Below are 13,370 nucleotides of genomic sequence, written 5' to 3'. Positions count from 1 at the left end.
AACATTTGACGGTGTATCAGTGTCGTGTTACAACCAACAACAATGGTTGTTGTGGGTGTTTTCTGACCCATAATACAGTATGTACTACTACCCTGGTTTAGCGTTTGACACTTCTGAGGCTGTGTTGTGTACCTTTGTTATATAAAAAAATAATCCTGCATCGTGGTGAAAACATGTTCGTTATACTTTTAAGGCAAATGTAGGATAATGGTGTTAGGAACAAACACACTAAATAGAGGATCGTAACACCAACTGAAAATCTTTGAATCGCTGACGTCTAGTGGTCGAACTCATCACCTTGCTAGGACACTAAGACTGCCTCGCATTTCAGCCTTTGTAGGCTGCATCTCAATGTCAGAAGGTGTTAAAAAAAAAAAAGGACAAGGTCTGTCCCAATTTTTGGACTCAGACAAATGTATGTCCAACTGTCCAATATTGGTTTGTTTTGGGGGAAAAATGGGAATTTTTATTTAAATAGCTATGGTGATTCGTCAATAATGTTTCCCCTGATATTACGTTTTTAATGTTGCCGTTTGTGGTTGTTCACCTACTTCCAGCTGGAACCGCTAGAGTAGACGCTAGCAGTTAGGCCGCTCTATTTAACAATGTTGACTTCAACCAGAGAGGGTGCTAAATCCCTATTCATATTCAGCTGGTGTTACAATCCTCTTGGGAAGGCACTGCACACATAGATATTTAGTTCTGGGTCACAAACAAGTTAATAATTCTACGAGAAATTCATTAATTAGGTTCGTAATACAAAAAAAAGCTCACAACAAAAACCACAAAATAAACACAATCCTACAGTACATCTGGACAGAGTATGACAGTTACACATTTACAGACACAAAAAAATTTACCTTTGGTGATTAACTTTGAATAATAGATTTTATATACACACACACACATACTGTACACATATACTTACAATGGTATACAAAGAGCGACTCACTGGTAAACAACAGACACACACAGACAGAAAGTTTAGTTGGTTTGATATATAACCTGAATCAATATGTGGTTAGAAAAAAATGGTGACAGTGAATGTCAAATACTGATGGTTGAGTTTAAGTTAAATTAAAACAAAAAAAGTGGCACTCCTGCAGCTAAAAAAGCAAATTATATCCTTTTTTTAAAAAAAAACTGATGATTGTTTCCATAGAATGTTGCACAACTTTGACAATTAAGAATGCCAACTGACTTCATGTTAGCGCTGTGGTTTCAGTCCCTGACAAACATCTTGCTTCCAGTAAAACATTGGACTGAAGTTTTGGCTTTGATTCTCACCCTGGGCTGTCAGCTGGTGGAAGCTGTGTCTGTGAATTCTGGCCAAAAATGTTTTGATTTAAGTCACGACAAAACATCCAGCTGGCAGTCGCTTTTTTTTTCTTCTTTTCTTTAACACTTCACGTCATCAAATCGCAAATTTGACTTGCAGCTGGAAAAGAACCCACGAGCCAATGGCAGACGTCAGGAAAATAATGTAACGCCACATTCACTGCGGCACTGGCTCAACTCTGGCTCCCTCCTCACCAAGTGCATTCATTAAGAAAACACCCTAAAGGCTTCTGAGTGTTAACATATGAGTAAACTGTAATACGTCATTGTCGTCAGCAGATCTATGAATCACAACTGACGAACAGAAATGTTGTTGTTGTCGTTAGGTAAACACTTTATAAAGATGTTAAAGTAAACATCAACATTATCATATCCTCCCCAAAACCATCTGCTTTCGTGACGTAAAGAAAACACGATTTATTCTGAAAGTTGAAAAAAAAAGTACCTCAACAAATTTGCCCCCCCCCCCCCAAAAAAAAAAAAAAATAGTAAAAATTGATTTCATCAATTCTGGTCTTTTCTTTGGCTCTGCCTGCTGCGTTTGAATTCATATACAGTATTTTAAGTGTGTATGAATTAGTGACATCTACTGGTGAGACTGCAGATTGCAACACATCGGGAAACTACAGTGGCATTTGCGTAACAGCAAGGAAAGAGTCACCACTTGAAACGCACTCAGGCTAGTTTGTCCGTTGCGATTGCCTTAGGAACATGGCGGCACAAGATGGCCGCCATAAGTACGCCTAAAATACGTAAAATGGCTTTTTATAAAGCCGTGAAAACCAAACCATTTTTCATTTGAAGGCAGTTCTACGCTTATTCAGAGTTAGTTATTTGAAGTCTGCCAACATTTACTTTCACATCCATCCAATCTATGTCCATGATGAAAATACTTCACCTTCTTAGACCTCTGGATTTTTAGATATTTGCTGGAAATTAAATAACTAAATTTGACAGCATAAAACTACTATCCTGCCTCCTTTTCTTTCCACGTCAGCCTCACGGACACAGAGACCCTCGATAAAACTGCGAAAGGAAAACAACTCGGCGCATTTCATGTCATACTCGGGAGTCTGTTAGCACTCACCAGCGATGACCTTCACCTTGTCTCCACATAACACTGCCTGCTTGAAAAAACTGCAAACATCCTCCTCCTTCTTTCACTCCTCAGTCTGGTCAGATCCCTGGTACAACGCGTCTTAAATTCCTTCGAGAGAGTAAACAACTCGGGGTTTCTCTCTCAGATCCCGGAGAATTCATATGTTTAAGAAGAAGCTGATAGGACATAATTCACAAAGACCAGTGGAATGATGAATCCCTGTAATACAGTATTTAGTTTAAGACACTGACGATGCCTCTTGTAACTTCCACAACAGTCATTTTTGATAAGTCGCTAAACATGTCAAACATGTACATATTCGTTCCTTTCGTAATCATTGGCTGGATTATGAATTAATTTGCCACTTTTGGTGTCTATGGTTTCGAAGTTTCGAAAAATGGGTTCTAGCCTAAAATAAGAATTAACGTTGGAAAGGACTTGGGGGGGGTGGTGCGTTATACTGGCATTACCTTCATTTCACAGATTACTTTTAAATAGTTCATATCAGCATTGCCCGTAACAGCACATTTAATGCAGACAGAAAATAACAAAAAAAATACTAACAGCCTATCAGAGTCCTTGAAGATCAGACTAGCCCTTTGTGCTCTTTCTCCAACACAGAGATAGTCCCTTTGCATCTTTCTTCATAGTTGCCCTCCTTCTAGTTCTTCTTCATCATCATCAAACTTCATCTAGACCTCTCCTTCATTCCGACTTTTATCACGTCCGTAGTTCGCAGTTCCCTCTTGACCTTCAATACCTCCGATTACCAGTCACTGTTTCCACGAAAGATTAACCCCCTGTAAGCAGTCGGATTAACCTCCATGACGTGCAGCTCTGCTTTATACCACCGAGTGTTCGTTGTGATGGTGGTGGTGGTGGTGCTGCTGCGTGCCACTGCCGCTCAGCACCGTGTGGTTGATGGACGACGCCGACCGGTCGGACCCCTCCGCCGCCGTGCCGTTGACGTTCTCCTGCCGCTGGCAGCACAGGATCTGCCTGAAGGTGGCGCTCATCTCCTTGTCTCGGTAGGAGTAGATGATGGGGTTCATGGCCGAGTTGAACTCGGCGAGGAGGAGGAAGAACTTCTCGTAGGTGAGGACGTTGCAGTTGGCGCAGAAGACGTCAAGGAGGAGGATGACCAGGCCGGGCGTCCAGCAGATGATGAACGCGCCTGAGGAGACAGAGGACAAAAAAATACTTAAAATGACAGATTTATGATATATACAAAGTCTACATCTATGCTCAATTAACACAGATTAATCAGTGAAGTAAAGACCTAATCAGACAATGATGTGTGCATAACAATGTATTTTTCCAGTATTCTCTTTATTGGTTTAATGTGAGAATCAGAAAGTCCATTGGGGGTTTGCACTCTGCTGAGTGCAATTTGTGTTTTTTTTTGACAGTTATGACACAAACCAAAGTCACTCTACTGCCACAATGCCATCACTTTACAACCACACCACTGTCCATCTACAGAACAAAAACAACCACACCACTTTGAGTACAAACTACAAGAGTGTTTTTGAACCGTTTCATTGTTGTGGCGGCATGAGGTTACCGGTTGGAGAGCCCCGGGAATCATAAAACACTTCAATTCCAATCCATTACGTGCAATTTACTGTGTGTATCAAGAAAAAGAAATCAATACACCTCCCATTTACAGTACCTTCACAACAAAATATGATCTCAGTGAACACAGTTTACTTTTGGTGCAACCGCCTGTCTGTCTATATGATTTTAAATGAGATAGCAGGAATATATCTGGTCAGGTCAAATCTGTTTATATGGATTATCTTAGCGATAAACGCCTCCTGAAGTTGAAGAACGGTGGTCTTAAAAAGACAAAACCAAACCTTGTTGAATAAGTAACATCTGGCACAAAATGGCGGCCCATGTGAAGGCCCTTCAGTCTGAAATACATATAAAAGTCTTATTGCAACGATACGGAAACCAGACAAGTTTTATTTTATTGTAATTATACATGAACTTTTGTAAAACTGTTACTGAGGAAAATGACACGTTTTATCTCCTACCCTTGGATAAAATAGCTGCATTTATTGTGTGATTTGACTTGTCCTTGTTAGTTAGATATGTCAAAATTAATTTAGAGTACGTCTTTATTTAATTAATGTTGAAATTAGATTTGCAAACCAAGACAGACCCTTAAACCTTTGAAAGTTATAAAGGCCAGTTTCAGAGAACAATCATCCGTCTCTTAATGAGAAACAGAAATGATCTACCTGACCCCATCTGATGCAACACTATCTTTCCCCCTTGACTACATGGAAGTGTGTTAACACAGCGGGGAAGGGTGGTCATTACTCATAAACGTCAGGTTCACGCTTCCACAGATGCTACTCATCCTCACGCTGAAACAAATGCACGACAGTAAACTCCGTCTGGAAGAGAAATGAGATGAGCAGAGACGGTAGTGACAGGCCGGCATGTTATCTGTTTGTGTTGTGCTGGCAGCAGCTGCAACTGAAGGCTTGACCTCACTTACCAGCTATGCAGGAACGACTCTCCAGGGTTAAGATACATTTTTCAGACACTTTGCAACCCAGCAGAGAAAATATCCAAACTATTTGTCAGTGTAACTTTTTTCTTCTATGGACGGCACAAAAAAACATCTTTTTATCTCACTTTTTGACACAAACCATGTCAGAATAACAACTGAAGCCCAATCTTTATCTTTATACTGAGTGTCGGGATCATTAAGTGCTTCTTTATGATTCATCCAGCTTGGATAAATCAAGTTTGAAATGTGCATGAAATGCCATTTTGTCCAGGTCTTCCCACAGGAATCAGGAATAAAATGGTCTTTGTGTGATACTATGACCCGAGAGGTTTCCCCTGTTGGATTCTTTCATTTCCTCTCTGAATCCGGGGATATATAGTTGCGTGAGTTACACCCTTCATCTCAAAATGACCTCTTTACGTTGACGCCAGTTTGCTAAGATAACACAGAGCAGCATTAAGGTTCCAAACCAGGTTCACAGAGGGTAAATTTGTGTTTTTGTTTATGGAAGGAACGAGTCATTGACCTTTGAGTTTCTCTGACTGTGAGCAGCAGTAAAAGACAGACTTAGATTCCATTTTCTGGGGATGTAGAATGTAGCCCATGAAAGTAGAGATTAGATTTTGGCAGTGATCTGGACACGATTACAGATTCCGAGGAAAGTGTACTGACACTGAACGGCCTGTAAATGCTTTCTCTTGTTCTACTTTTCACGTCAAACTATTTGCCGTTTCACCTCACAAATATGTCACATGGAAATGTGGCAAATGAGACAGGAAAAGAAATTGGAAAATTTAGAGAGAGAAAGTAAATAGCAAGGCTCCCCTCCTACAGAGGTCTGGGAGTTCTAGACTAGAAATGTACGGAAAGCTATTTTGACTTCACTTTTCAGCGCTTGATTGAATTAGGAAACACAGTAGTAAGAGCTGATGTATGGGCGCTGGAATGTCCCACTTTGTTACACATTGTGTTTCTTGATTAATCAACTATAATTCTAAGATACGTACTCAGATTCAACCTTGTTGAGAGTAGGGATAAAAAGCTGTGTTTTCACTAAGTGTCGAGTGCAGGTCTGTAACAGTAAACTTTAATCTGGCTTGCATTTCCACTGTAGGGTGTGTAGGCCAGATGTTGTTTGCTATATCAGCAGTAAAAACAGCAAGAAATCATACCAGCATGACACTCAATGTGTTGTTAAATTTTAGTCGGACTAAGACAATAGTTTGGTTTTCTTAAAACACGTTAGTCCGACTAAAATCGAGCTAGTCTTAGTCGGACTAACATACCTGGATAGTGCTATTCATAGTCTGATTACTCCTGCATGTATATACTTAGTCAGATGAGAGTTGGACACCAACCTTTCCTCCACTGTCTTTGACACAGAAGTAGAAGTAGACGACGTACAGACACAAGGCAACAAGAAACTGATTCAATACGCACTAGTTTACAGAGGTGGAGTCAGACGTCAGAAGTTGTACGATTGCCTTTCTTAGTCAGACTATGGCCTAAGCATGAATTGACTGTGCATTTAAACGTACTGAGTGTAGCCCACCACTTAATTCACCAAAGACAAGGAACGTGACACAATATACAGTACACTACCAGTAATACTATATTTTTACTTAACCCAAATGGAATCTCTTAAATTCTTCTAAAATATACGTGTGTTCAGATGCAATGAATACATCACAGTGTAGCTCAATAATTTAGGTGCTAGTTATCACCTTCTGGGACCTTCCAGATCAGTTATTTTGATACTCTTCACAGCTTTTGACAATCAAAATACAAGGTCCTAATGATGAAATAATTACCATTGAAAGATTTTCTTTTACATCAAATGTTGTTACTTAAATCATTTCTTACAAGGAAATCATATTTTGAATCCATATATTTTTGATAAGGACAATCAAACAAGTGAGTTCTTTTGTGTCTTGTCACACACAAATATTTCGTGAGTTAATGTGCTTCCTTGAGAGTGGGAACACTCTGGGAACAAACACGAGGAAATAATTGAGACCAGACTGTGGCACTGAACCCCGCACTCCCACAAACACACAAATACAAAAACTGAGGGTAGACGTGGATAAACACTCACATGTGCGCACGCAAACGCACGCAAACGCTCACTTACATAATTGCACATGGCAAAAAACACAGATGGAGGAGCGCTTGAACACAACAGTCGGACTGTTTGCGTCGATGGAAGCACTCACAGAACGGTCCAACCCTTCCTGACAAGCTTGGCCCAACACTCACTACTGCAATCAAACAGTGAGAGCAAGGATTTCGAGGTGTTTTTTTTCTGCCTCTGCTCACCACCAACCCCCATCGGGTTGTGAAACAAGGATTTCTTTCCTCATCTAGCTTCATATCCGCCAGGAAGGACTTTCCTCTAATGGCTGACGTTTCACGTTTCATCAATTTGTCATCATCAGGGCGCTGACATTGTTTTCCAGTGTTACTGACGCAGATATTCTTCTCCAAACGACAGCAGCTTGTTCTATTGTCCTCACAGTCACATGTGGTGCCGGCAGAGAATTGCATAAATATGAGGTTGAATGGCTTAAAGGATCACGCTGGTGGTCCTGCGTGTTTAGCCCTTTGACTAGAACTAACATGTTTTTCTGATTGCCTGCATTTCAGGCTGCCATTGAATGCCAGATATTTGGAAAACAACTCGCAGAGATTTGAAACATGCACAAGAGTGAATATCATGGCAGCCATTTTTATAGTCTTAATGTATTTTGTCACATTAGCTATCAACCATTTCTCCCAGAGCTGAGGCCCACCCAATCATTTCCATATTCATGACAGCAGTAGCCCGTCATCGTAGGCACAAATTACGGTCCAAATTAAAGTCAGAAAACATTTTAATTAACAAAATGGCTCCAGTGCTACGTGGGTGAGGGGCAGTAACAGGGTTTAGAGGACAGGAATCTTGCAACAGCCTGACTCAACCTCCTCTATAAGAGGTGTTACCGTGCTATAAGAAGGTCATACTAAAGTCACACTACAAATCCCAATACCCAAAACCTTTACATCACAATGTGTTGTTTGAACAAGCAGTAGTTGCCACTAAGGCTGGACCAAAAACGTTATCATGAAAAAAGGGTTTGGGATTCTTGGGATAAAATGTCATTTGAAACCACTCTGGTCATTCTCCTCTGACCTCTAGCATCAACAAGGCATTTCAACCCGGAGAACTGATACTCCATTCTCTGCAAAGAGCTAGAAGTGGTTGGAAAATGTGTGAAAATCCCAGTGGAGCAGCAGTTTGTGAAATACTGAGACCAACTCGTCTGGCACCAGCAACCATGCCCCCATTCAAAGTCACATTTCTTCCACATTCTGACGCTCAGTTTGAACTTCAGCGACTTCTTTGTCAACATGGTACAATTTCAAAATGACCACTTGATTCCCCGATGCTGATAAAGTTGTGTCTCGCACCTCAGAGAGTCTGCACTGATGTGTTCCACATGTAGTGACATGCTTAACTCATTATCCAGCCCCATGTTCTGCTATCTTGGATTCTCATGTCTTCCTCTTATTTCTCTTCATGTCTTTATGCCGACTTTGGTTTCCACTAACGCGCGGTTCTCTCGGGCCCTTAAGAATGAACAAACACACGGTATTAAGTGACTTTTCTCTCTCTGTTTTCCTCCTGCTGGTTTCCTGGTGCCTCCCTTATTCTCTACACGCTTCACCATTACACAGCTCTCGCTCAACTCGGCTCGACTCGCTTTGGTATCAGGCACGTTGTTTTCCATTACCAAGGTAACTCCTAAACGTGGGCGGCTGTTGTGACGTCATTTTATACGTGACACACACACACTAGAGCTAAGCACACAGAAAAGTTATTTTCTGTGTGTTGAATCATTAGAATCAGTTACTTAAAAAGATTAGTTACGGAACTGAAACTAAATACACCAGAGTCCACTGTTAAATATTGAGATTTTAGACATTTCCTTTGCTAAATGTTGGAGATTAAAGCATGTTTTCAGGATTTATAAGTTGTTTTAACTTTAAACTACAGTTCGGTATTGTTCCCTTTGATTCTTGTGTCGGACATCTGTCGACATCGCATTTTAGTATTGGCTCAGCTCGTGCAGAAGCAAGTACTTAAAAAAAAACAAAAACCCACCAGGTTCTTTTGCGAATGGAAAAGCAAAATATAAAGCAGTAGAGTCAAGCCGAGTCGTGCTAGAACTGTACAGTATAGTGGAAAAGTGCCAATGTCTTCTAAAGTGGCTGTAGATTCAGGGTTATTCGCTTATAACTGATGTATTATGTGGCCTAGCATGACAAGACCCGCCCCACTCTAACCCCATAATACAGAAAAGGACACACTGAAAACAGCGCAGTAACCTCCAAAAACAAAGTGCACATGATGGATTTCATTATTTTTAACTAGTTATGTATTGAAAATACCCACATTTTATTTGCAAAAACATACTGCTCGACTGCAAGTTCTGTGCAGAAACCGGTGTTGATGCATATCCGTGCACATTTGTGAGTGTGGTTCTATACGGAAATCCTGTCCCTTTTGTGGTGGGTCTATGGCGCATAACTGCCTCATCACATAGACTACAGCCCTGCATGTGGTCACGCCGCGCCCCCATCGCTTCCTAACACAACCATCAACTGTGGTCGTGACCAAGATCCCGCTAAAATAAGTGAGCAGTCAGAAAGCATTATGCAGTGTGTCTCTGTAATGGCTTCTTCTCTCTCACACACAGAGTGAATATTAGATAAAAGTTCACATTCACTCGCTTGAGTGTTTACAGTAATTAATAAAGAGGGCCTGTGTTGCCAGGGTCACGGTGATCTAATGGTTGTAGAAAACACTTTTGACTGGAAGTACAGTGAGTTCCTTGAAATGGAAATAATGAGATGTTTCCCCCCCCCCCTCCTTTCTCTTAGTGCAATAAGACACTAATTTATCTGCAAAGTATTTGGTCAGCAACAGTCTGCAGGTTTTCAAGGTTTCAAACTGACAGTACTTATCTCTTCTTTTCCCACTGTGGTTTTATGGGACATAAAATGAAAAACAATGCACAATAGGAAGCGTACTTGGGAATAATACAGTTTGTCACAGTCGTGCCAGTCACCGTCAAATACTAATAAAAGGAGAAAACAAAAAAACAAACTGCATTTGATCCAAAGCAGCACTTTGGCCTCTCTGTTTTATTTGATTCAACTTCAAACTGATCCTCGTCCGGTCATTTCCTGCAACTGTTTTGCTTTCAGGATTGTTTGCGTATGGCTTTTTGATGCCATCTGACTCTGTTATTTCTACTCATGACTGCAGATGTGTTCTGACAACAAAAAGTCTCTGTCACTTTTTTTTGCTGATCCTGGCTCACTGTCGGCGTAGATCAATGACAGTTCATACTTGTTCTGTTTTAGGACACGTGAACTCCATAGATTTGGTTGGATGGATATATTTTCATATTATGGGAAATTAAAAATAATATCACTCCTAAGAATCACAAAAAAAGTAAAAGCAAGGTACTGAAACATACACGGAATTTCTTGAAGACTTGATCAGGACAATGTTTGATTATATTTAAGTTTATTAGTTGATAATTGTACTCAAAGCGCTGTTCTAAGGAGGAGGAAGAATATCACATCATCTACACACAAACTGATGTGTAGCTTGATGTGAACCAGTCAGAAGCAAGACTTAGACAAACAGTCTGGTTACAAGTTCAAAATATAGATATTACTGTGCCAATAAATCACAAAATCTCACGTGTAAAGGCCTTTGGTAAAAGAGTCTTTTCGACGGTCCGCTCTGGAGACATTTCAATGATACAATAAAACACGTTTGAGGAAGATGACGATGCCAGAAAGTACCAACTGACGCAGCTGAGGCGGATCCATTAGGACAGATGTCGCCACTGTGAGTGTTTCAGTGATTAGAAAAGTCTTGCACACACACACTCAAAGAAAACAGGTGATGTTAGAAGATGCATACCGGTCATGCTTTCACCCTGATTCACCTCACTTTTCTCTTGATTGTTTCTGTTACAGTTCAGCTGTTTAAATCCATAGATGTAAATGACTGGCAGTATTGATTCCAGATAGTGTCTTCTCCCCGAATATGAAATAAACCTGCTTTTACCGGATCACCAAAGATCCCAAGATCTTCCTCATAGAAACCCGACGATGAATTCTGCCAGTGTAAGTAGCGATCACTTCATATCATGTACAGATTCCGACACTGAACTCCACAGAGATGTGTATGAGTCAGTACCCTGCCATCTGTTCCCATGTGTTCGGGCGATGGTATGTCTTGGCGCTCCTCACTGTCTGATGATGCGATCCCATACGACACCGCAGGCTTTAAGATAATCAGTTCATTCACAGAGGGCCCCAAACATGAGCCAACACCTGACCCACACACACACACACAAGGGTCATGGCTAATTAGTCCCACAGAGGAGCGATGGGGAGAATCTCTGTTCGTGTCATTCAAATTGATTTTTGAGCAGAGAGGCACAAGTGGCCGGAAGCTATAGCGAGACCTTCCAAGCACTGATGTTTAAACTGTATTTTTCACCTCTAATTCTGGTAGAAGCCTCATATATAGTGGCGTGTACTTTTGGGACAGAATCAGTATTTTATACACTATGCACTTTAATTAAAGCTGCAGTATGCAGGAATAGGTGTAGGTGAATAGCCAATAGGAGCACCTGTTGTCTTCCTGAACTGTCCTATGATTGGACAAAGTCTCCTGTCACTCTCTGGTCCGCACCCTGCTGCGATTAGTCAAAGCCTCCCATGATGACAGAGACCAGATGAGAAAGTGACTTTCTCTCACAGATGGCTCGATTTACAGAGTTCCCAAAGGTTATCATGGAATCATTAATCACCTACTGTACCTTTAAGTGCAAATGTTATTAAATTACTAATGGTTTTACCACACAAAGTAGTGGTTGCTTGGTGTAAGAGTGCTGATAAAGGTCTGACAGTGGCTGTTAGTACTCAATTCTGTGCTCAATAGTGATATTTTTAAGGTTTCATTACCCTATATTGTTTTATTTACACACTATACTCTGTGAATGTTTCCAAATTCATTCAAAACTTGGCATCAGGTGTCATTTTTGTCATCTGCAGGCTTGCGCTCCCCTGTGTGCCTCCTCAAATGCGTGAGAATGAGAATGTTTATTTAAATGGTGTTTCCATGTATGTGTGTGTGTGTGTGTGTGTGTGTGTGTTTTGTTTTGAGAAGCCAGATCCTGGTTAATTTTTTCCCATCAGATTTAATGTGAATGGAGCCAACGCTGTGTCCTACTGTCCTCCACTCTGCCTGGGGATTCGTGTAACTGGTCGCCAGCCAACGTGAGCACACGCATTCTGCCCATGAATGTGTATGTGTATGTGCGTGAAAGTGTGCGTAACCGACTTTAACCTTTTTTTTTTTTTTTCCCTCATCCTGTCCTTCTGAGAAGAAATCATCCGTAGCTGGTTTTACAGCATCCTGAGAAGGACAAGTGGAGAGGACACTAGGCAGCAGGGGACCATTTATGATCATCTGGTCAGCAGATGGGAGAAGCTGGAATGGGTATTGCTTTGGGGATTTACTTTATGGTCAAACGGCAAAGGCTGAACTCATCTTAACCTTCCCTGAAGAAGACGAAGACAATCACGAGTCAATGGCAACTCCATCTCCCATGGACACCGAGTGTCTCATGGCTGTTTTTGATTCGTGCCGTCCAGAGAAACACAGGAACAGGGAGTTTTTCTCTAAATCAACGGGGGAAGAAGTGTCGGAGAGACGTGAATAAGAGATTGTGAAGTACATCTAACCAGAACAAATACTTCCTTTCCATCAGTGCAACAGAGAAATGTGGCGTTCGTTGACCTCCTCAGTGCTTAAAAAAAAATGACCTCATTCAGAAACAGCGGTGGATTCCTGTCTGAACCAAAACAAATTACACCCTCTTTCAAAAGACGTGTTTTCCCAGTATGGGTCTGGATTCAATAAAACCAAACTAGTGATTTTTTTTTTTTTTTGCTTTTTGTTCACAAATTTGAAAAAAAAATTAAATTAATAACAATGATATACAGTATGTTGCAAATAAAGGCAATACTGCTCTTACCAGAGGCAAAAAATCCCTAAAACAGCTTTTTTAGCTCAACTGAGCCACATTCCACTGAAAAAGAAGCTTTCTGTCTCAAACTGATCATCAAACTGAACCCACAGTGCAAACAAGACAGAAAATTACACCATCCATGTTTATGTTGTGTATATATCCCCTATAACCCTTGCTCATGCGTCAGTCACTGTCCTAAACCAGTGTTTCCCAACCCTGGTCATCAGGGACTCTCTGCCCTGCATGTTTTATAGGTTTTCCTGCTCCAACACACCTGATTCAGATGGTCATCAGCAAGCTCTGCAGAAGC

General features: G+C 40.9%; 1 protein-coding gene across 1 annotated transcript in view; it reads right to left on the bottom strand.

The window, feature by feature from the left end:
• Positions 1–437: 437 nt before the first annotated feature.
• lpar1 (lysophosphatidic acid receptor 1) overlaps positions 438–13,370 on the bottom strand; it is a 31,568-nt gene continuing 18,635 nt past the window's right edge. Inside the window, exon 3 of the mRNA XM_058617421.1 lies at positions 438–3,611. Coding sequence (XP_058473404.1) covers positions 3,280–3,611 — 332 coding nt within the window. The 3' untranslated portion in view covers positions 438–3,279. The remainder of the gene's footprint in view (positions 3,612–13,370) is intronic.

This window comes from Solea solea, chromosome 19 (assembly GCF_958295425.1).
Source record: "Solea solea chromosome 19, fSolSol10.1, whole genome shotgun sequence".
Lineage (NCBI taxonomy): Eukaryota > Metazoa > Chordata > Actinopteri > Pleuronectiformes > Soleidae > Solea > Solea solea.
Note: the sequence above shows the minus strand (reverse complement) of the source record. Positions and strands in the feature narration are given on the sequence as shown.